General features: G+C 36.6%; 2 protein-coding genes and 1 long non-coding RNA gene across 10 annotated transcripts in view; 1 reads left to right on the top strand and 2 right to left on the bottom strand.

The window, feature by feature from the left end:
• ERp44 (Endoplasmic reticulum protein 44) overlaps positions 1-7,265 on the top strand; it is a 29,557-nt gene extending 22,292 nt beyond the window's left edge. For all 3 annotated transcript variants that reach the window (XM_019042101.2, XM_019042100.2, XM_019042102.2), the window contains 3 exons: positions 14-129; positions 3,347-3,642; positions 4,571-7,265. In XM_019042101.2, the coding sequence (XP_018897646.2) occupies positions 14-129; positions 3,347-3,642; positions 4,571-4,914 (756 nt within the window). In that variant the 3' untranslated portion in view covers positions 4,915-7,265. The remainder of the gene's footprint in view (positions 1-13; positions 130-3,346; positions 3,643-4,570) is intronic.
• A 2,608-nt stretch (positions 7,266-9,873) lies between these two features.
• Positions 9,874-11,119, bottom strand: LOC140224695 (uncharacterized). Its single transcript, XR_011899943.1, has 2 exons — positions 10,577-11,119; positions 9,874-9,951 (listed from the first exon to the last, which is right to left on the bottom strand). It is a non-coding gene; the product is annotated as an uncharacterized lncRNA (long non-coding RNA).
• Positions 11,120-11,930: 811 nt separating this feature from the next.
• LOC109030900 (sodium/bile acid cotransporter 5) overlaps positions 11,931-26,380 on the bottom strand; it is a 59,102-nt gene continuing 44,652 nt past the window's right edge. For all 6 annotated transcript variants that reach the window (XM_072301010.1, XM_019042108.2, XM_019042107.2 and 3 more), the window contains 6 exons: positions 23,755-23,923; positions 20,615-20,838; positions 19,137-19,311; positions 17,986-18,248; positions 17,053-17,239; positions 11,931-16,417 (listed from right to left, as the gene is read on the bottom strand). In XM_072301010.1, the coding sequence (XP_072157111.1) occupies positions 16,215-16,417; positions 17,053-17,239; positions 17,986-18,248; positions 19,137-19,311; positions 20,615-20,838; positions 23,755-23,923 (1,221 nt within the window). In that variant the 3' untranslated portion in view covers positions 11,931-16,214. The remainder of the gene's footprint in view (positions 16,418-17,052; positions 17,240-17,985; positions 18,249-19,136; positions 19,312-20,614; positions 20,839-23,754; positions 23,924-26,380) is intronic.

Genomic DNA, 26,380 nt, shown 5'->3' with positions numbered 1-26,380 from the left:
TTTTTTTTTTTAGACAAAAAAGAGAATTATCATTGGTTTCTTTGACACCAAAGATGTGCCTGAATATGATATTTTCAGACGAGTTGCCACGAACCTAAAAGAAGACTGTCTGTTCTACGTCGGAGTTGGGTAAGTTTTGCTGATATTGTTTTGATCGGAGTATTACCTATGAGATGTTCAAGGCAGCAATTAAATATGTGATGGCAAACAATCAACAAGACTTTAAAAATTTCAGGATTGAGGCCATTTGTCTCTGATAAAGACGTTGATGTCTGATTGTCTGCGTTAATTTTAGACTGTAAAAAATGTAGCAGGGTTTTCTTTAGATTATCCACGGTGTCTGCAGGTCTGGAAAACCGGGAAAAATCAGGGAATTTGATCACTGTCTGGAAAACCGGGAAAAGTCAGGGAATTTGATCGAAAACCGGTGAAAGTCAGGGAATTTTCGCAATTCGAACATTTCGCGGCTATTTTTGCTCGTCACTGCCGAATTGGCCGAGTAGCGCGCTCGCGTGGCTGATAATGAATACTGCTCTGTTCAACCAGTTTGCAACACGGCCGCTAGGTTCACTAATGTGTGTTCGCTAACTTTAAAGATCGAATCGATCTGCCCTATTTAATTTATCTACTTAGTTCATGCCAAATGGCAAGATATACTAAACTAGGGGGCTACGCCCCCTGGCCGCTACGCGGCCCAACCCCCTGAAGGCGCTCCGCGCCATCAATGGGCCGCTTCGCGGCCCTATTTTTACCCTCCTATCAGTGTTAGTTTTATTTTTCCCCTAAACAATTACGATATGAGGTATACTTTAATTTTAAACTTTACATAAAATTACTTTAAAATTTAAAGGACGCGTTTTGGAATGACTGCTTGATGAAATATTGCAGTAAAACAATGAACTTTGGTAGTCAGGTAATTGGTAATAATTAAGATATCGGGGGTCGGGGATCGAACCCACACCGAGTTCAAAGTGGACGTAATCGACGTCTTAGACGACACGGCCACCACTCCACCTGAGAATGCCAGTGCGAATCTTGTGTAGATAAGTGTAGAGCTGATGCGCAGGCTACCCATCTACTGCGCAACCTCCTCGACCACTGCGCATCCTCCCGCGCATAGCGCTAGCAGTACCGGAGCATTCTGTAAACTCACTCACTTTTATAACGTGATTTTAAAAAAACCTGGGTCCTTTTTCCAAAATCTGATTACAGCGGGCTCATCTAGGGCCTATTACCTGTCGATTTACCTAAGAATCATGGAAATCGGCCCGGTAGAACGCTCAAACGAACTATGACAAAAAGTATAAATTTACATTGTTTAAATGGGAGAATTCGCAACTTTACCACGTAATATAAAAAAACCTGGGCCATATTTTGAAAATCTGAAAAGAGTTGGCTTATCTAGAGACAATTGCCCGTCGATAGCCGCAAAAATCATGAAAATCGGCCCGGTAGAACGCTGGAACTAAGCGTTACCAGTTTCGCAAAATTAGGAGGTCTCGGAGCTTATAGTATAGATAGACTTGAATATAGTATAGATGAAGTTAACTTGCTAACAGCAGAAAATTGCCCCAGTTATGAGCAGATTGTTAATCAATTTTTTCAATAAGTTAGGAAATTTAATGAAAATGCTAGAATTTTAGTTTTTCTTTAACCAAGTAAAAAAATATTTAATGTCAACTGCATTTTGCATGAAATTTTTCTGGTTCTTAAATCAACATGTTCACAACTGGTGCATCCACCTTGTAGAAATATTATTGGTGAATTATATTCTAACAAGCCAACGCTTGTTGAGTATGAGACAAATTCAATACCAACAATAGGTTCTGGAATCCATTGAATTAATTGACCTTAAAAAAAAAAAAAAATCCCGAATCAAGCAAATTTATCTAAAATCGAGAAGAGACTCGTATTTCCTCTTGATTATAGCAAAACCTACCTGAGTTAGGCACATTTACAACTCTTGTTTTATATTTTAAGAAAAAGAGACTTGTATTTTCAGGGCACTAAGTAATATGCCAATATTTATGAAACCACCAGGGTGAACTATAGTTTGAATTTTCAAAAGTATACGGGGCAATATGTCACAAAGAGAGCATAGTAGAGCTTAAAAATTAAATTTTGAAGGTGCATTTTAGTCTGAGTATACCATTTTGGAATTAGCTTTATTTCGAGTATTTAGGATCTTGTTCCTTTCAAAAGTATTACTCAACTCCTTCCAACGCCATGGTGATTCAGAATATGACTATTCCTAAGGATAGTTTTTTTTAAATATTTTTTAACTAGTTCATTGTATGGCTAAACCCAAAAAGTCAGGGAATTTTGTCATTTTTTGTCATGGAAAACCTGGAATTGTCAGGGAATTTCATTTTGAAAATCTTGTAGACACCCTGTTATCCAAATTAATGTGACAGTTGACCAATTTTAATATCCAAAAGTTTGGATAATCTGATGGACATAAAGCTTTGAGTCTTCTTTCTAAGGCTCAAGGTCCAGATCTCTCTGAAATTTGCAAGTGTACAATCAAGTTAGAACAGACTTATTCTTTACATCTTGCCGAGGGAAGAAAGTAGATTTCGTGTACTAGGACCATTGATGCGCTCCTCTTCAAGCTGACGAGGGCTCTAATCTCAGTCATCTGGTGGTTTTATCTATGACTGTGTGGAAAGAAGGTATTTTTCTGAAATATTGAACAGTGGTGTGGCGTGAATGATTGATTTTCGATATATTTCCATTTGAATCCGTGGTAAAGAATCGATTATTAAGGTGTTCGCTGCGAACACCCTGTTTATCGATCCTTTTCCATAGGTTTAAATGGCATAACAATCGATATATCGCAATTCACGCCACGCCACTGATATTGAATTATGTTATGTTTACCTACACATCATATGTTTGCATCTATCTTCACGTTGGTAACAAAGAATGAAGAAAATCCATTGGAAGAAGTTACTTTTACTTTTAAGAGGCATTCTGCAATGCCTCTACAGAATTTGCTTTCAGGTTGAAAAATCCCCAGAAAATTTTTTTCCAGCCCCTGAGAGCCCTCAAAGCTCTTTGATTTTACCAGTGGCGAAGCTTGAATAATGGATTATCGATATTTCCCTGTTTGAAGCTGAAGTAAAGAATCGATTATTAAGGTGTTCGTTGCAAACTTCCTGTTTATCAATCCTTTTTCTCATAAATCAATATATCGCAAAGCTTGCCACGCTTCCGGATTTTACCCATTTAAACTCCTTGAAAAATCCTCGGAAGTCCTAAATTTTGGCTTTGACCTGCTGTGGATTTCCATTTTTCTCAGGAATTTGTGTTGCTATATTCATCACCCCGGTATTTTTATTTTCAGTGAGCCAGTACGAACGATGCATCCACCTGGCACACCGATCATTGCCTTCCGTCCCGACCATGCCACTCCGGACTCGGAGAATGAATCTTACAAAGGATCCTTATCAAATTATGATGAATTAAACGCGTGGATGACAGACAAATGTGTACCTCTAGTCAGAGAAATCACGTTCGAAAATGCAGAGGAGCTGACAGAAGAGGGCCTGCCATTCTTGATACTCTTCCACAAGCCGGACGATTTGCAAACGGTCAAACTGTTCAAGGAAATCGTCGTTAATGAATTAATATCTGAAAAGCGTAAGGAGAATTTGAACAATTTTTGTTTGTAATGTTACTGATCAAATCATTAATTAATATCTGAAAAGCGTAAGGAGAATTTGAACAATTTTTGTTTGTAATGTTACTGATCAAATCATTAAACATGATTGGAGTAGCATCTATGAATAATGATGTAAGGATTAAAACAGGAACCTTGATGCTCAAATTGTTTTTACTTACATAATTTAGTACATGCAGAGGTGGGAGCCGAAGCTTTTCAAACGTCTAGCGTTCATCATCAGGGCATTCATATCCCTTATTACCCTTTTTGCTGTTATTACTATGTATGCCCTGATGATGAACGCTAGACGTTTGAACAGCTTTGGCCCCCACCTCTGCATATACTAAATTATGTAAGTATAAACAATTATGAGCATTAAGGTTCCTGTTTTAATCCTTATTTTACGTATCAAAATACTTTCAAGTTTTTTGGAGGTGAGGTGAAGGCAGCGAAATTCAAGTGCAGCGTCAGTCAAAAGCATACTCACCTGAGATAGTTAAAATTGAATTGCTAGCAACTTTTGTGTAGTCTGGAAACTTAACTTAAAATTTTATGTATTTTTTGCATCTCTAAATTTGCCAGTTCTTATAGAAGAGGTTCATAGTAAATTTTCTGACTTACACTGAAAGAAATATGAAAGTTTAAGTAGACGCATTCTTGCAAAAAATAATCTATTTATAAAAAGAATCAAGGCAAATGATGGATAAAAAATTGCAGATAGAAAGCTGAAATGTTTGCATTTTGGGAAATATCTCTCTTCTGTATTCATTTTATGTATTTCTGTTTCTCTATGTTCTTTTTTCATTCTGTAGAATACAGATAATATTAATTAAACAATGCAGAAATCCGTTTCTCCATTTCTACGCAATAGTATTCCAAACTCTAATTTTCCTCTTACTGTTGCAGAAAATGTGAACTTCCTCACAGCAGACGGAGAAAAGTTTGCTCATCCTCTACACCACTTGGGAAAATCGCAAAGCGACTTGCCACTCATTGCGATAGACAGCTTCCGACACATGTACATGTTCCCGGACACGTCACAAATGACAATCCCCGGCAAGCTGAAAACATTCATCCAAGATTTGTACTCAGGCAAGCTCCACAGGGAGTACCATTATGGGCCAGACCCACCTACAGAAATACTACAAATCGACGGTAAGTCGGGTCCCACCACACCTCCAGAATCAACGTTCAAGAAACTTGCGCCATCGGACAAAAGGTATACCCTCCTGCTCAAAGACGAACTGTAAAAGCGTCTGATGCCTCTTCAGCAGCACTGCCGTTTTTGGGTCGTTTTGGCATGATTGGCCGTAAATTCCTGCTAAAACTTAGAAGGAAACACCCTCGAAAAATACGTAAAATTGGCTGATACGATGAAACTGTAAACAGAGGTGTAACACTAGGGTTCGGGATGCTTCAAAAAGTCTATGGATATGCTAGCATTTGTCTTCAAATATTAATGAAATATTCTTGAATTTTGAGCATTGCCCAAATGTACTTAAAAGTCTTTCTTTTCTTTTGCTTCATGGAGACTTCCTAAATGCCAAATTGCATCATCTGTACATTATAAATTTGCTTTTTCATGCGATAGTTGAATAAAATTGAAGTATGTGTAAGAGAAGAGAACTTAACATTTTTAACACCAGTACATTTTCTCTGGCGCATCCTTGAAAGCTCTTGAAATTTTTTTGGAAGTCTCCGGTAACTTCTGAAAGTCCTTGATTTTGGCTGTCATGAACCCTGTAAAATTGCTCTCATTGTCTCTCCAATGTAGTATAAGAGCCATTTTTCAGCCGGAAAGAGCAGGCATGATGTCATGGTCGGCATTTGTGCCTTTTTACTGCCCCTATCGGTTCCTCTCCTCTGAAGATTGTACATTCTTTCTTTCTTCTAATTCTGTTAATTTGACAACTTTCCCTTTGATTTCGTGGCATTTGTAAAGTATATTCAGAAACTTTGTATTATTTTGAGAGGGCAACATCGACCTTTAGGTGTTCATTTCTCTCCATCTGTCTGCTGGAATGTACCTTTGCGGCAGAAAATGGATCCCAAGACATCATAGATCTTTCTTAGTGTAATCTAATGGGCAACTCTAGGTCTCTAGTTACAACTTCTATAACATTTTTCTGTTTCATTTTCATAGATTTGATTAGTTTTGTTATCATTCTAGTTCCCCAAAATGTACAGAGCTGCAGCTTGTAGCCAGGTATCACTGGTAAATTCATCTCAGAAAATTCCCTAATGCGCTTCTTACAGCCGTGTTAGGTACAATTATTGTAAAACTTTGAGCACTCATGTCTTTTAATCATTATAATCCACTTTTTAATTGATTGAACACTTCCTTAAGCCCCATGACATTCGAATATCTGCTTTTTGAATCTAGGGCCACCCTCCTTAAAGGTGCCACAGCTTGGCGTAAATAAAATATTCCAAAAATCAATTAGCCCTAATTTTAGTACTTGATGTTCCAATATATGTTGGCTCTAATTGGTCAAGCTACTGTAGAATTTTTTAAGCTGAATTCTGAAGTACCAAAGTTTATGAATTTTCAGTAAGTCAATTTGGGCATTTAAAAAATTAAGGATCGGTTCTTATCAACTTATCAGAATTTGTATGATGAATCCCAATGGAAGTCTAAAAGAAAATGCATGATTTCTCTGCAGTAAAATAAGTTATTGTAATATCTTGGAAACTAGTGGTTCTTGAACTGATAGAGTTAATCATACTCTAAGGCAATGTGGATTAATAAACAGATAAAGCTCTCAAAAGGCCAAACCTTCCGAATATGGCAATGCTTACTTTTTGAACTCGTAATGTGTAATTTATTGATAAATAATGTAATCTGTTTATTTTTATACTTTTTTGTTTGTTATTTGTCTTTCTTGTTAATTTTGTATTGATTCTGTACAGTTAGAAAATATTGTCCTTGTCTCGGCACAAAGAAAAAACATCCCGCCCGGCAAGTGGTTGCCTGAAGTAGTTGCGAAAATGTTGTCACAATGTAACTGTCAAAAATAATGTTGCGGCAACGTTGCAGCAACGTTAGTTTTGTCCGTTTGCCGGACGGGATTCAGTGAAATAATCGTCAGACTTGTAATAATTTAAGAATATTAAGTTTGTTGATCATCAAATTTTAGCAACTAACTGTTGGTGATTCAATTGATGGAGTAGATCCCCTTTTCGAGAAAATACTGTCGATAGCTATTTTAAGTAAAGGTGGCACAGGATAACTTTGAATATTTAGAGCTGTAACTATCCGGACGCATCAGGAATGTGGGGAAATGGAAATTTACCTAGCCTTAAAGAGAAAGAATCTATTCCTGTCATATAATTATGTAAATCCAAAGAATGCATGCATACTACATTCAAATATTTTTATGAGCTGTCATCTAACTTTATTCCATTTGTGATGGAGTGCTTGGCTTTTTGCGCTGCAGCTGCTGAATATAAATATTGAGGTAAAGTCAGACCACGGTTAATCTAGATAGTCAAAGTTTTACTGTTTACTTTCCATCACAGAAACTCCAAAGATTCAAATATTGTAAAAATTTTGAAACACTGATTTGAACATGATTTTTTACCTCAGTCTCAGACTATCAAAGTGTTCTTGTCTTCTTTTCTATTTAAAGCTGTAAGACTAATGTGAACTGGTTCGTCTTTGTCAAATTAAGGAGTATTGTCCTCATTCCTAAGAAACCACCATCACTGTAAAGGAGAATTGCAGTGAGTATTGTGCTACGGTAGACAAATGAAGCGTTTCTACATTCCCTTCTGATTCTGTAAAGTAACTATTTTTATTGTATTGGATAGGTTAAAACACTCCCATCCCTCCTCAACCATCAAAGAAATCCAAATGTTTGAAAATTGATCCTTGATTTTGTTAATTCCCTATGTTCTTATGTTGTTTATTTTATTCCTGTTGAAATCAAATATTATGCAGGGACATTTCTATCATGCAGACAAACATAATAGCATGGAAATGTGGGAAAGCTGTGAAGATCAGCTTGCCAATGCGTTGAAATTTGCTTGTTTTTCGTAGAATGCAGTGGATTTTGTGTTTTTTGCAAAATCGCGACAATTGGTGAAATTAGGTCTAAAGAATGACCATTGCTTTAAACATTTTCAGGAGAAAAGGGTTTCAAAATGAGAAGGCCAGCTATAAAAATGGGAAGACTGAGAACTTTCAGCATCCCTGCCATCATTTTCATGGCTTCAAATCAAAACATGTTTGTTTTCTTTTCTTTTTTACTAAAATCAGGGTTTGTGACAACTTAAATATTCTTCGAGACGCCTGTAATTTTTTTGTTTTCCCTGAATTTTCATGTCCTCGATTATTCTTAAATGTAAACAAATTGTCCAAATGTATATTATCATCTTTGAATTTTTGCATTATGCAGTTATTTTGTCCACATCGTCTGGCAGATTGGTCTATTTTTTCTTCTCCATGGAGACCTTACAAATGACAATAGAACAAAGGTATGGGAAGAGATAATTTCCATTTTAAAGTCCTCAAAAACTCAGGAACTCAGTCCTCATTTTGGAATAAAAAAGCTGTCATGAACCCTGAAAATTCAGTTTCAGATAACTGCAACATTTTTAAGTAATCTGTCGAACGAATTTTCGAATACAATTTTCCCTGAGAGCTGGTCTTTTTTCCAGTTTTATGGTAACTACTGCAATTAGCTCCAAACCTACAGGCAGCTTCAGAGTTGTGACTTGAACCTTTGAAAATATTTTTGAAAGTTTGTGATATAATTATTTTTATAGATCAGGGAGCTTGTAATACCAAATTTACAGAAATTCCACCGAGTAATTTTCTGTGCGCTCCCTGATATTTGTAAATTAGTCTTATTTCTAGGTGCAGTATTATGTGATTTGTACTCAAGCAGAGTGTAGCATCAAAGCCTGGTATTTTACAAATTTCATCGACATATTGGATAAAAACCTCCTCTCTGACTTTTCAGCATTAAGCTTTGTTGGCTTTTCCGGTCAACCCTACCCACCTAGAATCCAGGTGAAGTTTATTTCGTTCCCTTCTATCAGGGACTCGATGTTTTAGGCCAACATTGACAAAAAATATTTGTATTCTTTTAATGGAACTATCGAGAACTATTAAAAAAAAAAAGAATGCCTGATGTATTTCTTAGCAATGATTTTCCTTACTTCTCACTTGTGCATTTGTCGTGTATGATGCTAACTTTGGAACCTAGTAGGTAAATACAATCATCATTTTAACCTAGGCTTGTAAATTTTACCCGTCCTAAAAATTATCATCTGTCATATAGAGAGTGAGAATGATGCTGTGTGACTAGGCTTTGATGGCAGATACCTTTGCTGTTAAAATGGATGCGCTTTTTAGTTCTAACCTTTATAATTTGGGATGTATTTTTAATTTTAAAACAAACAATGTTGACAGTACATAAGAACATTCAGAATTCCCCTGCAATTAGCGAAACCTCTCTTCTGTGCAATCTAGTGTTCATTACGTATCTTTCTCAACGCTCTCAGTCAAATTGAGTCAAAGTGTGCAGAGGTACAATGCTCATATATTTGTGTTTCCGTTTTTGGTAAAGTCCATCTGTTGAGTTTTTATTTTATAATTCCATCAGCAAATTTCTGAAACTTTGATCCTACCAGCTGAGAGAAAGATGCGCCTCGTTTTCTTAAGACAACTAAATCAAATTAAGTTTATTTTTCTTGCCCTACATCCGTTGAGAGCATGTTAGATATTTTCGTGTGTTCTTGATTACAAATTATCATACTGCGATTTCAGTAAAAATTTTGTATAAATTTTGATTAAAAGTAAAAGCAACTACGATCTATTTCGTCAAGTTCTGTCTCCTCTACCCAACTTTTACCCCTAAAATTTGAAATTTTACCCTCATCAATTGATGATACATTGTGTTGAATTTGTTTTTGCGGCTCATTTGAATGATATGTGTAAGTTCAGGGTACAGATGAATTTAATCTATTGTGGGAGGCAAATAATTCAGTGTCAGTGTAATGCAATAGCTGTATTAAGATAAGCAAAGGGAAGGGCAAATTTTTCCTGTATCCTACTCCATTCTTTAATATTTCTTGTGACATTAGAACAACATATTATGGTCTGTACATTGCTGTTAAGTCATTTTTCCTAAGTAAGAAAATATTTAAAATGTCAAATTGATCAGTTTTCTTGATTTTAAAATCAAATTGAATTAAAATAACGAAAAATGTGTGATGCTTGTGTTTAGCATCCAAAAATTAACAAACTTTTTGTATCTTTGTTTGGTATTTGGCTACGACTTCTTATAGTTTGTTTCACGTAAGCTGATACTTTTAATTCGGCATTAAAATCCGTAAATGGCAATCAGTCTTGGACTCGGGTGACGTATACTTTGTCAGCGATTAGGCCGGCATCCATTGTAAGGGTAGGAACAATAGGCACCTTCACTCCTCCTTAATGGCCCTAGTACCCGGACCAACATTTTTTTCTCACTGAAAAATTCATCTTTTGGCGTGAAAATTTAGTTCCAGCGTAAAATTATGATAAAAACGCACTAAAATTCAGTCCAATTATCTTAAGTTTGAGCTGAAATACGGCATTTCGAATCGCGGCCATACGCAAATGCCGTACATCAGCTCAAACTTAAGATAATTGGACTGACTTTTAGTGCGTTTTTATCATAATTTCACGCTGGAACTAAATTTTCACGCCAAAAGATGAATTTTCAGTGAGAAAAAAATGTTGGTCCGTTACTAGGCCCATTAAGGAGGAGTGAAGGGTGCCTATTGTTCCTTACAATGGATGGGTTGCTAAGGTCGCTGAACAAATGTCTGGCGAGCGGTACGGTCACCCGAGTCCAAGACTGATGCGTTGCCATTTACGGATTTTAATGCCGAATAAAAAGTATCAGCTTACGTGAAACAGACTATAGTGCAAATCAAGGCAAACGGAATGAAATTACTGTGATTTTAAGTCCTGTCAACTATCGGGTTTTTTTCAAAACGTGTGATGTTAATTTTAATAAATAATGTAAATAAAGTTACTGCACAGTGTAAAAATTACCTCGTTTGTTTCTTATTCAAATTTAACCTGGATTAATTTTTAGTGCAAAGGGAAAGCAAGGCCTATTTTAACTTCAGTGACTTCAAAAATCATGTAATATTGAAAATTTAAAATTTTTGACCATTGTATTTCTCCTTGTTAATCATATTTGCAGAGTTGTCCCAATCAGGGAACACTGTAAAATGTCAGGAAACCCTGGGAATGTCACGGAAAATTACAAAAGTGTCCGGGAAAAATCGTTGAGTCAGCTGTATTCGCTTTCAAGAATGAGTTTGATGTTTCGAACAAATGATGCCTGTAAACTATCGCAAATGATGTGTTTTGAATCATCTGGCATATTCTCAATTGTCAGGGAATTTCACCAAAATGTATCAAAAAAATTCGTTTTCTAAATTCTGTGGCAACCCTGCGGCCAGTGGGCTGATTGTTGAAATTGATAGACAAAGCGATGAACAAAGAAGACGTAGTGATTATGAAGCGATCCTATTGGTTGAAAATGTTGAAATGGGTGGTTCCTATAGACTAAGGGAGAAAATGATGGACTAACTATCGGTTCTCTTGGGTTGCCGTTAGTTAGTCTATTTACCTACCTCGTTTGTCCATTGGAACCACCCGCTTCAACCAATAGGATCCCTCCATATCTCTTTCGTTTTCTTTGTCTATAGCTTTGTCTAGCAATTTCAATAATCGGCCCGCAGTGCTTATAAGAAACTGCCTTTTGAGCTATGTTGCTCTAGTGGAAATTTTGAAATTTTCATTCAAGTGCCAGGAAAGGAAAATAGAGGCTCGAGAGTCTTCTGAATACTAACAAGAACTGCCTTGCCCTCCTTTCCTGGTTCTTTCATGAAAAAACTGTCTTTTCCAGCTATGCCCAGAAAATTAGTGGAATTTCTGAATTTTTTTATGAAAGTACCAGGACAGGATGAAGAAGAAGGTCTTTAGAGTCAGTGCTCTGAAGACCTTCTGAGTGTCTATCCGATGATAGACACCCTCTCTTTTCCTCCTATTCTCTTCCGGGTTGCCACAGTCAGGGAATATGTGAAAAACCGAGAAATGTCACGGAATTGTTACAAGCAGGAGAAAACCTGGAAATGTCAGGGAAAAAGAGTTTCTTACCATGAGGATAGTCTCATTTTTGGAGGATTTTAAGAGAGAAGAAGTTTAAAGGTTGGTACCTGGTAAATAAATAAAAAAGGATAAATTAAATCAACACTGATCTACTTTTCTAGAAAAAATTTAATTTAAAATATTTTGATTTTGCTTCGATCATGCAAACAAAATACAATAACGAGACAGATGTACAACAGAAGATGCAGCATGAAATTTCCAGTAACAGGAAAGATAACAAGTTCTTTGTCATAACATGCACCAAAACGTAACAATTACCTTATAAAACATTTAAGCAGTCTAACGAACATAAGAGATCATCAGTTTCACTGATGACAAAAATAAAATATTCGAGTTCATGCACCTGAGACGAATCAATACTAAAATATGAATTCATCACGAACAGATAGAAACAATGAGAATTTTATTATCCTGGAGCAGAGGTAAAATTACTCATACAGAAATAAATATTACAATGATAAATTTTATAGTTGATAAGGTAGCCTTATAATTAGAGGCTGTTGACTGTCCTTGTAGCATCTTTCACTTACTTCAAGAACATCTGAGTTTTTTGTTTTTTTCTTTTTTTAATTTCTAAACAAATCTTGCGAGTAATTTTTTGAAATAAAAGCACTACTTGGCCACAGATTGCCAGTAAATGCAAGGGAAAAGACATATCAACGTTTAAGTCCACAATCTCATATCTTGTCTGCGGTGTCTGAAAATCTCCGCCTCTATGTTACTTTTTCAAAGGAGAACAAATTTACATCATTCCTTGAAGTTTTTGCAAAATTTTTTTCGCACAGAGCAGAAAAATCACGGCAATTTTCAAGAATTGCCGTTGAGTAGTTTTCCATTTAAAAAGAAAAAATGACAGGAAGTTTACGTCGCAAACCAAGTTATGTGATTGCCAACTTACACTGTCAATGTTCTGTTTGGCTTTCAGTTTAATACTCGTACATATTACAAAAAGATTAACGCTCATTTTACGTTTTTATCATTTGAGAGAGCAGTGTAGTAAAGGGAAGGAATAATCCCTTGATAATTTTGGCACAAATCGACTAAGGCTGAGAAACTCCGTAGAATAAGTATGTCACCTACTGTAGGCTGATTACTGAAATAGATGGACAAAGTGATAGACAAAGAAGAAAAAAGGAAATAAAGCAATCCTATTGATGGATACAGGCAATTGCAATGGACAGAGGAGGTAAATAATAGACAAACTAAAGGCAACCCATGAGAGACCCTTCCATCATTTTCTCTCTTGGTCTAAAGGAACCACCAATTTCAACCAATAGGATCGCTCCATACTCTCGATGTTTTTCCACTCTTTTTCGTTCACTGCTTTGTCTATCAATTTCAATGATCAACCAGTTGTTAGTAATTTGTAAGACAATCTAATTATTATATCTAGATGAGGAAATTTTGAAAATTACGCCTCATAATTCCCTATTACAGTCCAAACCCAAAAAGTTGTAACAACATTTCTACGTATTAATGAGATAAGGGAGAAACCCCCAGCAATTTCATCACCTGCTTCATAATTTGCTACATTCTAAACTTCAAATTTTAATCTTGGGGTCGAACATAACCAGTTTTTTCACTCTTACAGACTGCTACAAAGAGTTGGCGCAATATGAATTGATACGCAAGAAAAAGTAAGAAATGACGTGACTAACAACAAAGCGATAAGGAAAGAGCCTTAATTAGGGGCCATAGTGTTGCCAAGTTACACTAGTCTCCGTCTACTGTTCGGTTTTTTACAATATCCCTGACTATTTTTTACTTTGGGTTGCGCTAACTATTGGCTTGTCGATTAAACCATCAACAAAAATTTCTCAACAAACATTTTGTTACAATTTTTTGACATAAAGTTACAGAGCTATGAACAATAAGTAGAGTCTGCCATTCTTGATCTTAAAGGTTGATTTTAATTTTTGGAAAATCAGAACAGTAGATATAAAGGTAACTTCAGAGAAAAAAACAAAAAAGGGGAGAGACCGGCTGACAGGAGTAGAGTCAATGAGGGATTACACTTTGAATATAAATTACAAAACCCTCTACAGCAACTTTTCTTGAACACGTTTTTAAATAAATAAGCCATATCATTCGCTGTTACAAGAAGTTTGAACCTCTAATAGTCGATTTATGTTATGCATTTTTGGGTGAGAATAATTTAGTCTTGATACAAATTTGAGAAATTGTTTGAAACCCTTCTTGAATTCGTCATCTTCAAGATATCTGTATGCTCTTCCGTTGGTCAGGAGCTCCATTTTTATCAGGAAACTAATACGTTGACACATGGTTTTATTCTAGTTTTCCAGTGAAATCACGGCATAAAAACTTCAGCTTTGAACTGATTTTGAAAACTCGATAAAAATGATTTTTTTAAAAAAGAAAACTTTTTGTATATTATTTTTACAAAGTTAGAGAGAGATAAGATTAGCTTAACTCTCTTAGCTTTGGGCATGCTTGGATACAAAACAAAGAAACAACATTTGTCATCAAATGACATGTAAGAAGTAAAATTAAAAAAAAAAAAGATAGCGGAAGACCTAGCAAAAGTGTTGATCATCTCTTCATAATAGTGCATAGAAGAATTTTTTGATGTTCCGTGTCAGGTGATCTCAAACTTATCACTTAAAAAAAAAACTTGGATTTTTGGAGGTTAGATTTTGAGGAAAGTGTGCGTGGTCACTGTGCAGAGGCAGTCTTAAGACTGCCGTAAATCCATCATGCGCTTTTACTTTCTCTCTCTCTCTCTTAGAGTAGAGGAAGTATTGCCAGGAGGGTATCATCAAAAAACAAAACAAGAATTGAAATTCAGTGTTGTTGGGAGGGGGGGGGGGGGTCTTAAAATTTTATAGAATAGCTGAAGGAAAGTTTTTCACAGAGATCATTACTCAATTCAATGATTTTAAGATTCTCTGAACTTGGCTCATCGATAAGGGAGTGAAAAAAACACTTGGCCTTACACAAATAGGCTCTTGATCATTTACTTTTTTAAAAAGGTTAAGTTGCCAAATGAAATAATAGTTAAAACTAGATTATTCAAAGCTTGTCGAAGTAGTTCTTTCCTGACATTTTCTACATTAGAAATTTGATACCAACAAAATTTCTCTGATAAAATGTCAAATGAAATAAAGTTCGTGCCCTGTTGCTTCATAAAAATGAGACAAAAAAATCCTGCTGCTGAGATCAGTCTGGAATTGAATCCTGGTTTAATAATGTATGATAATGAAAAAAAATAAAATGTACATACACTGCAAGAGATATTTGAATAAAAAAGTTAGGAAACTCTGAATTTTTGAGAATTGCAGGCAGCTTATCTTTTCAGGGAATTTTCCAGAGGTATTTAAGGGTTCTGATACATACTAATTGTAATCTGGTGCAAAGTGTAATGTTTCTCGTAAAAACAATAAATAAATTAATTAGATTCCTGCCAAAAATCAATTGCTCCATCATATAAAAAATTTGATAAAAAAATTTAGAGGCAATTTGGAAAATGTAGAAATAAAAAGAGGACAGTGAAAAACGAACAAATACTCTGGAAAATTCTAGGACTTCCAATGCCAGGTGCAAACAATATTTCTAGGGATCAAAGCCCCTTAAGAAACATAACTGATAAAAAATCAAAGATGACACTGAAAAAACGTACCGCCTGATCGCAATCTAGTGCTTAAATTTTGTTACTTAGAGAGAAAAACAGCTGATTTTTTAGCGGATTCTTTCCGTAAGAGCATAAATCCATTGAGATGTTTCAAAATTGTCACGGAAAGTTAATTTTTTTACAAATGGATTACCATGAGCATTAACTAAGAAATTTTATTAAATTTAGTGGATTGTAAGAAAATGCCTTATTTTTCCCTGAAAATTTGCTCAATTGTCCATCCATCTGAACAAAAATAGACTAATCCAGATTTTTTTGAAATGCTGCAATGATTACACGCATATGAAAGAAAAATATTCACTTATGCAGTACATTTTTTAGGAATATTTTAATATTTTAACTATCACAGTTTCAAAAAATAAAATCATTGGTTTCCTCATACAGCAGTTTAATGTAAACGGAAAGTTCCGACACGATTAATTTTCTGGTTTCACCATTTGTACGATCATTTTTTCTTCTTCAGATTTTCAATTTATAAAAAATTTGTTTTCCTAAAAGTGCCATTGAATAGACGTGATGATTGTGGGTTGCAACTATCTTTTTCTTCCACACATAATCCTCAATTCAAAGGAAAGACACATTCCTACTGAATGTATCTTCATATCACAAAGATTCACTTAAGACCTAATAAGGAAAATAATACTTTTCTTCGTATATACACAGAGCTTACTCCAACTACATAATACTAAATAACAATTGATGGAAATGTGGAAATACTCAGCATATCAGAACTTTTCCGGATCCTTTAAGCAGCCATTGTGCTTGATGTGACCATTGAGTGGTTGTTCTGAGCAGTTATTTAGATGGTCTTCTCCACTAAGAGCTGACATGCATTTCTCTTGTTTCTTATATCGTTTCTGGAGCTTGTGACACAAATACCAGCCCAATAATGGGAAAGGTGTCATTATTGCAACGGCCACAGGAACAACTGGAAAAAAGAAAATGACTTTTGGTATCTTGAGGGCTTGGAAACTTTTTACATCTTTAGTACTCAAGATGAAATTTAAGGACTCTTGGAAAAAGTATCACTATTGATCATGTCTGGTTCCTCTGCTGTATTTTGTATACTTATTATTTAGGGTATTTACTCTATGGTGCACAACATTTTTTTAATGATAGTGAAAACTTAGGTTTCTTGACACAGTTTCCTCAAAATATACAATATATATCGATGGGGAAATATATCGAATGTTGAAGCACCGCAATGGGAGTATGTAGTTTTGCACTTTGATTATTGAAGTGAAGCCTATGATGAAGTGATGTAGCTGAAAAAGTTCAATGAAATTTTTGTGACAATAATAGGTTGCCTGTGCTATTATACTGATGTTTGAAGAGATATTCAGACGCGTTTCAGCAAGAGGGGAATATATACCTTGCATGCAAACCCTTTGAACGTAGATCCTTTTGGCATGAATACGTCCATTTGAAAATTACTCTTTCATTTTCACTTTTATTAAACTACAGCTCCACCATTTCAACCGACTGGAAATGCTTCACTCTTCTCTATAAACCACTGAAGCACAAGGGGTTTTAAAAACTACAAAAATCCGAAAAATACACTACCTGTGGTTAAATCTGCCTCTGGTTGGCCAAGAGAAAAGCGCAGCATAAAGATGGCGATGCCAGTATTCTGAATCCCAGTCTCAATACTAATGGCTAATCGATCCTCTGACGACTGCCTACATACTGTTGCAAATATGTAGCCAAACAAGTAGCCAAGCCACGGAAGGCCTAATCCAGCCACCAAGATCTGGAGGAAAAACACAATGTAGATTGATGGTAGCCACCAGGAAACATTTCAGCCAATTTCTTAAAAAATTGGGATATTAGTCGTTTGAGTTAAACTCATTTTAGACAGGATGAATGGAATGCTCAATTCTAATTCCTTGCTAACTTCCTGATTTTCAGCGGCATATCTAGATAAAAACTAATTCAGTTCTTCCTTTTCCCCTAAAATTTTTACAAGTGTTCCCTGCTGAGTAAAGTACTGATAGGCACAGAGGTAGCTCTTATTCGTGAAAGATGAATAAATTTTTTTTTTTGTGTTGATTTTTGACATGATGAACACAAATTTTAGTCTGTTGGGATACACAATAATTTTGATCGACTTTATCAATTTTCATCGATTTTATTCTTTTTGTGTGTGCCTGATACAATAACAACTAGACAAACAAGACTTCCAGTGTTGGCTACTTTACCAATGTGCGCTCAAAAATTCAGCCGAAGACTGGAAACTCTTTAAAGCAAGAAAAGGCTCGTCTGGCGAGCACAAATTTTGTTTCATGAGAGTTACGCTGTTTGGAGCAAACAGAATTTGTGCCCTAGTAAAAAGAAGGAGTAGAAGAAGAGTAGAACAGTTAATTTTTTTCATTTTTCAGCGCTAATTCAATGCAGACTACTTTTTCAAAACTAAAACGGTTTCAATGCATGAAGAGAAAAACAATTTAGGTTTTAAGTGATGATCACCTGACAAATAACAAATTTTGTTACACTCACCTGCCAGGAAAATAATTTGAAGAGGTAGAAATTGGTCACTGTGGCAAAGACTATAATGAAAACGATCAAACACGCTGAGAAATGTTTCAAAATTCCAACGAGGAACTTGGAAACTTTGGGTACCTTCCTCTGGAGTAAAAAGCCGATTGAAAGAGGAATGACAAGAGCTACAGCAAATGATGCTATTCGACTGTATGGAATGGTCATGTTTCCCTCATTAAAAATCAGTCTTCCAAGTGTGAATGTCCAAAAAGGGATCATAACTGTAGCCAGAAACATGAATTAAAATGAAAAATTAGGTGTGAAAAATTTTCAGGCATCATACAAGAGCGCAATCAATCCATACAATTACTAAAATAAACAAAAAAAACTTTACTTAATCATTTTTTCAATGATTTTGATAATTTTAAGTATCTATTTGTTGTTTATTGCACTTGTTATTTGCCTTAGTTTTGAATCTTTTACAATATGTTTCAAATAATGAAGTTTTGAATTCTATGTGAAGTGGTTTACCTTTACGTACTTATTTCTGTATTTCTGACAAATAATTTAAATATTAATGGCTCAAGTCGGAAGGTACGTATCTCTGATTGCAACACTAAATTTTCGTTCAATTTTTATTTTTTAAAAAGAAAACTGACCGACAGTTTTTCTTGACATTTTCTGTGAATTTTCTTCACGCATTCAAATATACTTGCAGAAACTTCAGAAGTTATAATTTAGTTGGTTATCACTTGGAAAAATAGGTAGTGGTGAGAGATTTTGAAATATTGCAATGCAGTTACGCATTTTTCAACTTTGACAAGCGATATGTCCATCTAAATCAATGCTACTTCATTCCTTCCTATGAGTGAAAGTGGCTGTCTTTAAAAAAAGACTGTAAGTTCTGTAAGGTTGATCATTCCTTGATATTCAGTTCATGGGATAAAAACCATTTTAAGCCATTTAGCAATAAAGTCATGAGAAAATACGTAATAAGTTTTACATGAGTTCAAATAATTTCAATTGAGCAATGTTAACTCAGACCAGCAGCCTATCATATCAGTGATACCAGCTCCATGACTTCCTTTGCATTCTACGGTTAAATTTTTTTTTAAATAAACCAATGTATACAGCTGTAAAAAACAAGCAATAAGGAGATGAATACTCACAGAAAGCAGCAAAAGTACTGATGGCAGTCATTGTTATGCTTAGATTAAGATTCCCACCCAAGAGATAGATCCAGATATTGGAAGCTCCTCCTCCAGGTGCAACACCGGTGAAAAATAAACCTAATTGCATTGCTATTGAGTGCGGAAATAGAAGCTTGGCTAGGAAGAAACTTATCTGCGGAAAATAAAATAATTGAAAAAAAATTACTGACTGGCCAAATAAAAAAGTTTAACAGATTCTGTTCCAATTAGATGAAACTTAGTATATTGAAACAAACGATGAGAGCAGGTGATAGATAAATTACTCGTTGAAAAAATAACACAGGTCTGAAATTCTTTAACATTTTCAGAAAGTTGAGCAGATGATAGGTGATATGATTATATTTTCAACACCAAGTCCTCTCCACTACACACTAAGTATCCAGAAAATCAAATTTCCCCAAAAAATGTGGTTTCTTGGCAGCTAAAAAGATATTCTGGGAGGAAATTAATTTTTCAGGAAAAATGATGGCAAAAAAAAAAGGTTAAAAGAAGTCCCATCATATACCTAGGGAAAAATAATTGTGTCCTTTCAGCTGAAAAACGATCAGATCACTTTTACCTAATGGTTTCATGGCGGATTATGCCATTGGAGTAGAAATAGGGGGGTAAAATATTTCGGACATGCAGTTTGTAAGTACAAACAGGGACATTTGTCCACAAAAGCTCAAAATTAAGTTATTCATACTACAACATAGTGAATTGTCCCACAGACATTTTGAGACAAAAACCACCCATTCAAACTAAACCGGTGTTATGATTGTTTGTAGTTTGTAGTTTAAAGTATGCAGTTATGAGAAAAAAACAGAATAAAATCCTCATGAATCTTGTGGAGGGTATGAAATCACCCAGGAATCATCCCAGTTCATGTGGAGGGAACTTCACACTCCTAATTAGCATAAAAACAGACTAAAGCAACTTGTTCTTTCAGACACTAGAGAGAGTTTTCTGCTGTTACCTTAACATCCAATTTTTCAACCCAAGTCAACAAAGATAGTTTTTCTGAAAAGATTCCCTGTGGACTACAACCCAATGCACACGGTCCAACTTTTCTTCCAACATTATTGTATGAATACTTTCGCTGTGTTATAAAAGTTGGTTGAGAAACTAAGCCATGTGAATTGGGCTTACGGTCCCTTCCTCTATTTGGTCACATATCGACGGAGAAACTACCAGACCACGTATCTCGGTTTGCGACGTTGTGGACCTCTTGTCATACTTTACTTCTTAAAAGAAAAAGCGCTAAACGTCAGTTCTTGAAAACTTTCATTATTTTTCTTTTTTGAGCAGAGAAAACTCTGTGAAAATTTCAATGAATGTTATCTATCTGGTCTTCTTCAAAAAAATAAAATGTGAGCGGATATTTTTAAACACCGCAAACGAGATACGAGGTCTGATAGTTTCATCGTCGATATGTGACCAAGCAAGGTAGGACTTACCAAAGGCATAAAAAGAAACTGTGAGATGAAGCCGATGACAGGTCCTATCGGGCGACACAGCGATTTTCTAACTAGCGGCCAATCTAGGGCACAACCAAAGTTAATGAAAATGACAGCGACCAAAATGGCAACGCTTGAGGTGAAAACGTGATCGATAACCCTCATCTTCCGGGAGACAGCAACCCTCAGAGGATTCGATATCATTGAGTAGCGTCCTTCAGCACCTGAAAAAAAAAAGATAAATAATTCAATTGATTTTCGCAAGTTAGAATCATTCCTTCTTAATATGAAGTCTGTTACTTATTGAAATCAACTGCCAACATCAGATCTTCAGAACTTGGGCATTGATTTTGAACAAAACAGTTATACCTCCACGTTTCTTGCAAAATTTAACACACAAGTGGTTGGTCAAAATGCAGATACCACATAAAAGCTCCATCATTAAAAGAATGTTTGTCGAACCATTTTTTTAAAAAAATAAAAATAAAAACATTAGCTAATTTCCGATACTTTTTTAAAACGCACCCTTGCAAGTGATAAAAATTATGATTCTACTCTTGGACGAAAATGATGATATAAAGTACATTTTAAGTACCTTTCCAAGTCGATACATTTCAAAAAGTCAGTAAATCTTTCTAAAAGCAGAGTGGCAACTGCACTCAAAAAAAAAGAGAGAAAAATTAAATCCTTTAACTTTTTTCCCTGATTTCTTTTTACTCGAAAGAAAAAGTAAGGCCTCTACATTTTTTGGAAATGTGAACTTTGTCCTTCCGGCGGTTTTCTTTCTGAACGTAACGACTTCCTGACAGCTTAAAATTTCCGGACTTTCCAAGAACTTTTGGACTCAGCTCAAAATAAAGATTCTTCTGTCAGATTTTCTGGACTTATTGGACCAGTACGGTGGATACATAAAAGGAAGGCTTTATCGGTTTAGATCCTCTTCAATCACTTTTCGCGACAGGTTTAACATTGACATCTACCTTACCATAGGCACTCTGAGTACCTACCTGTCGAATTTTAACCGGAGGTTAAGACTCTGAGTTCCAAAATGTCCGACCGGTCAAAAAGGGTCATTCTGACGTAAAATACAAAGCACCCCCAAAATCCCCAAAAATAGCGCTTAAATTTGACCAGGTTTCGTTTGATTATTTAACTTGATAGACAAAGCTATGGGCAAAGAGGACAAAAAGGATATGGAGGGATCCTGTTGGTGGAAGCGGATGGTTGCAATGGACAAAGGAGGTACGTAATTTCGTAACTAACAACAGCCTACGAGAGAGACCCTATAGTTAGTCGAGGATTATCTCCCTTACTCTATACGAACCACCCATTTCAACCAATAGGATCACTCCATACTCCCTATGCCTTCTATGCCTATCGCTTTGTCTATCAAATTCAATAATCAGCCGGCCAGGGCTAGTAAAACCGGCCCTTGAATGATAACCTGCGAGCTTTTCCTGGTTCATCGTCAGGGTGGGGAGGGGGGACGGCAGCTACTGAGCAGCATGAGCAGTGCACTTCCGTGGTCAGTGGCGTGGGGTTATTTTTGGGCGGATTTCGCATGGCGCCCCGATTCCCCGCTCCAATGTCGCCGCCGCCCGCCTCCGCGCTCCGCCTCGTGGACGGGAATCCGAGCACCTTGACCTCAGCGTGACGAGCGATGAGCCGCGGACGGTGACCGCTAGAGAGCACCGTTGCATCGGGACCGCTGGACCGCGGTGTCGCGAAACCGGATCCGGCATCCATGAGATCGGGCTTCCTCCTCGCTTCGCTGATTTGGTTGATAACGGCGATTCGCCCCATTAGTCCGGGATCCAATTTCGCCAGAGATGAGGGACAATGGGTCAGTTGCGCTCGTCGCAGAATTGTAGTTGGATGCTTGATTCTTGTAGATTAGCTAAAAACAATAACATCTGTCCAAACAGCAACTCCTCACGTTCAATATTAACCGAGATATTCGCCCTTAGAAAAATCACGTTTTCGACGTCATCCACCGCGGTAGTGACACCCTTGGTTTCTTCCACCTTGCTTTCATCCGAGTTTCACGTTGAGTAACCATAGAGTAACCATAGCCATATAGCGAGAGTTAGAGTACCTATATTGAGAGAGTATGGCCACTGGGCCCCATGGAGAGGCTTAGGACCCAAAAATGGCGGTGCTTTGTTTTGGTTTTTGTGGATGGGAGGGGGGTCATTGCCAACTTTTGACGGTTATCACCAACCGCACTTGCTGCCAACCTTACTACATCTAAGATAATTTTTCTCAAAAATTGCACACGATCAGCCTTAAAAATATGTAAAGATGTCGCAATAGTGCATTTGAGTAAATTTCTCGTTACGATAAGCAAAGAAAACTACATTTTGAGTCATTTTGCATTACATTAATTTATGGCGTCCGCCATTTTTGGGTCCTAAGGGCTCCATTTAGCCTAGGATGGCTGAGCCAATCAGAGGTGGTAACCTCAGTGGCCATACTCTCTCAATATAGGTACTCTAGCGAGAGTATGGACAGATCGCTTTATGGAGGGCTTAGGGCCCAAAAGTGCAGCCACCCTTCTAACCAACTTCTAACGCACAAAATTTCACTGCCAGTCTGCAGATTCCAATTCTAACCAAGATGGTTAAGAATGTACATAAATGAGCGTTTTTCCGCAAAAACGAGTAAATTTATGCAAAAACTAGGTCAAATACGTGCTTTATAAACGATGGTTCGTAACAATTGTATTAGTAAAGAGCTCTGGATAATTGAGATTCATAGGTTGGCTGCATTTCCCTAACTTTATCCGCGGAGACATCGGTGAAGGCCTGATGGATTTTCGGAGTTTCACAGCTGTCTATACTCTCGCTATACAGGTACTCTAAGTAACCAGCGCAATACTGACTGATGAAAGCAAGCTGGAAGAAACCAAGAGTGTCACTACCACGGTGGATCACGTCAAAAACCCGAATTTTCAAAAAGTGATATCTCGGTTAATATTGGACGTAGAAAGTTGCTATTTCGACTGATCTTATTATTTTTAGCTAATCTATGAGAATCGAGCATTAAACGCGATTCTGTGACCAATGTAACTGACCCATTCTCATTTTGACGAATTTATTGGAGGCATATTCATAAAAAATTCAAAGGTTGAGATTACTCACCACCGGCTCTGGCCACCATTTTGATGCGGATGTTGGCATAGCCGAGGAAATTTGCGGATAAATTGAAGCTACCTCCCCATTTGTACCGCGATAGAGATTCAGTTTTGATGAAGAGGGGCTTCTCTCCTATGGGTTCAGCTATTTCCGGATCTGATGTTTCTACAGTGACCTAAAAGAAAAAAAAAAGAATACAATGCTGAAAATTTTCAAAACAAGGGGAAAAATTAAAACGGTTACATTCATGAACTTCTTTAAGAGGTTTATTTTTAAAATATGTTTTGCCGTCGGAAAAATCGGCGATAATTATATCTTTGATTGGAAAAACCTTGATGGCTCCTTGATTTTTCCTCGTACTCCAAAAGAGCCGTATGCAAAAACGACATTTTTCGCCCCCCCACTAAAACTTATTCAAACTTCGTCTATCAGTTACTAACACTGGAGCGCTTCTTTCTCCAAATTTTCAGACCCCCAAAAAATTTTGGGGGGGCGCTACGGGGGGTGGAAGTCAAAACCTGTGACCCTCGATATCTTTCGAACAAAACAAGATATTGAGTCCCGGTTTGGACGAAAAATCGTCTAAAATTGCATACTTTAAGATTCTAAAGGTCAAAATCCCAAAATTAAATTATTAACTTAACTTATGTGCTTTTTTTCAGTTTTTGAGGAAAAACAATTTCTTTTAAACAGATTAAACTGAAATTTCACATTTTTTGATTTGAACCAAAACCAGTTTTTTAAATTGCTCGTCTTTTCCGCATTCAACGAGTGGTCGTATAAGCTGGGGAACCGAACGGTTCCGGAGTTATGATCGATTGAAGTTTCCGCTCAACGCGCGCCGACCGATTTTCGCGCGCAAAAAAGTCGGATTTGACTGTTATTAAATCAGATTTAATGTTCAAACTGAGCAAAATGCATTATTAGGGACCCTTGAGGGTAGCTGAGTCCAGAAATTACAGATACTTCCAAAAAATTCACGTTTTAAAATTACAGCTCCGTAGCGCTATTTTAGAGGCCCACTGAGCGCCGACCGGCCGCTCAGTGGTCCTGTACGGAGCTGTAATTTTAAAAACGTGAATTTTTTGGAAGTATCTGTAATTTCTGGACTCAGCTACCCTCAAGGGTCCCTAATAATGCATTTTGCTCAGTTTGAACATTAAATCTGATTTAATAACAGTCAAATCCGACTTTTTTGCGCGCGAAAATCGGTCGGCGCGCGTTGAGCGGAAACTTCAATCGATCATAACTCCGGAACGTTCGGTTCCCCAGCTTATACGACCACTCGTTGAATGCGGAAAAAGACGAGCAATTTAAAAAACTGGTTTTGGTTCAAATCAAAAAATGTGAAATTTCAGTTTAATCTGTTTAAAAGAAATTGTTTTTCCTCAAAAACTGAAAAAAAGCACATAAGTTAAGTTAATAATTTAATTTTAGGATTTTGACCTTTAAATCTTAAAGTATGCAATTTTAGACGATTTTTCGTCCAACCGGGCCTCAATATCTTGTTTCGTTCGAAAGATATCGAGGGTCACAGGTTTTGACTTCCACCCCCCGTAGCGCCCCCCCAAAATTTTTTGGGGGTCTGAAAATTTGGGGAAAGAAGCGCTCCAGTATTAGTAACTGATAGACGAAGTTTGAATAAGTTTTAGTGGGGGGGCGAAAAATGTCGTTTTTGCATACGGCTCTTTCCAAATTATCTCCTTTTATGATTTGTGCTAAAACAAGTAAGCCAGTTCGTCGCCCCTTTGAAGTGAGAGCATGCCTCAATTTCCATATGAGCCCTATTTCACACATAAATCCATGCTTTCTGGGGCTCATTCGGATATCGAGAAACGCCCTTCCGTAAAAAAAAGTGACGAGGTTTCAGATTGGAATTAATATGAAAATAGACAGTCGCATATTTTTTACATATTTATTTATTAATTTTTTCGACGGAAATTCTCGATTTTCTGGGCACTCCCCTGATTTGCTTCATGCTAGACACGTCCTTGCAAGAACGCATGCTTTTCCTGACATGTTGCCCTCTTTCCTGCAACATGCTGATCTGTTCAAACCTGACTCTTTCCCGATCCATAGCCATATTCCTTCCATACCTGATTACCTGGTTTTCCGACCTGGCCCATTCGTGCTGTCGCGTTTCCCGTGCTATGGTAACCAATTGGCTTGGATTTTAACATTTTCTGACTCTTTCAAGACATTATAGAGTTTTTGAATATGGAACTTGAATACTTTTCCAAGACTTATAAGAAGTCAAAATGGTTTTTGGCATCATTTTGCACGAAAATGCTTTTTAAAGAAAATTCAGCGCGAAGTCACTTAAATTAGAAAAAAATAAAAAATGCAAGAATTTTAAGACAGGAGTTCTGATTTTCGCGGAACGAGCATGTAAATGCGGTAGAAAATGGTTTAATGTTTCGGCCAGAGGAAATAATTTCACAGTGGCGGATCCAGACACTTCGAACGGGGGATGATGGGGACGGAAGGGGGCCCGGTGGGAGGGGGCTTCCGCTTCCTCGAAAATTTTGAAATTTTACAACATCTAAGTGATATGAAGTTTGAGTCAATTTCGTGATGAATAATTACCAAATCTAAGCATTCTTCCTTCTTCTTTCCTCTGTTACTCTGTCAT

The sequence above is a fragment of the Bemisia tabaci genome, chromosome 5 (genome assembly GCF_918797505.1).
Source record: "Bemisia tabaci chromosome 5, PGI_BMITA_v3".
Taxonomy (NCBI): domain Eukaryota; kingdom Metazoa; phylum Arthropoda; class Insecta; order Hemiptera; family Aleyrodidae; genus Bemisia; species Bemisia tabaci.
The sequence above is the reverse complement of the archived record's forward strand: the minus strand, read 5'-3'. Positions and strand labels throughout refer to the sequence as shown.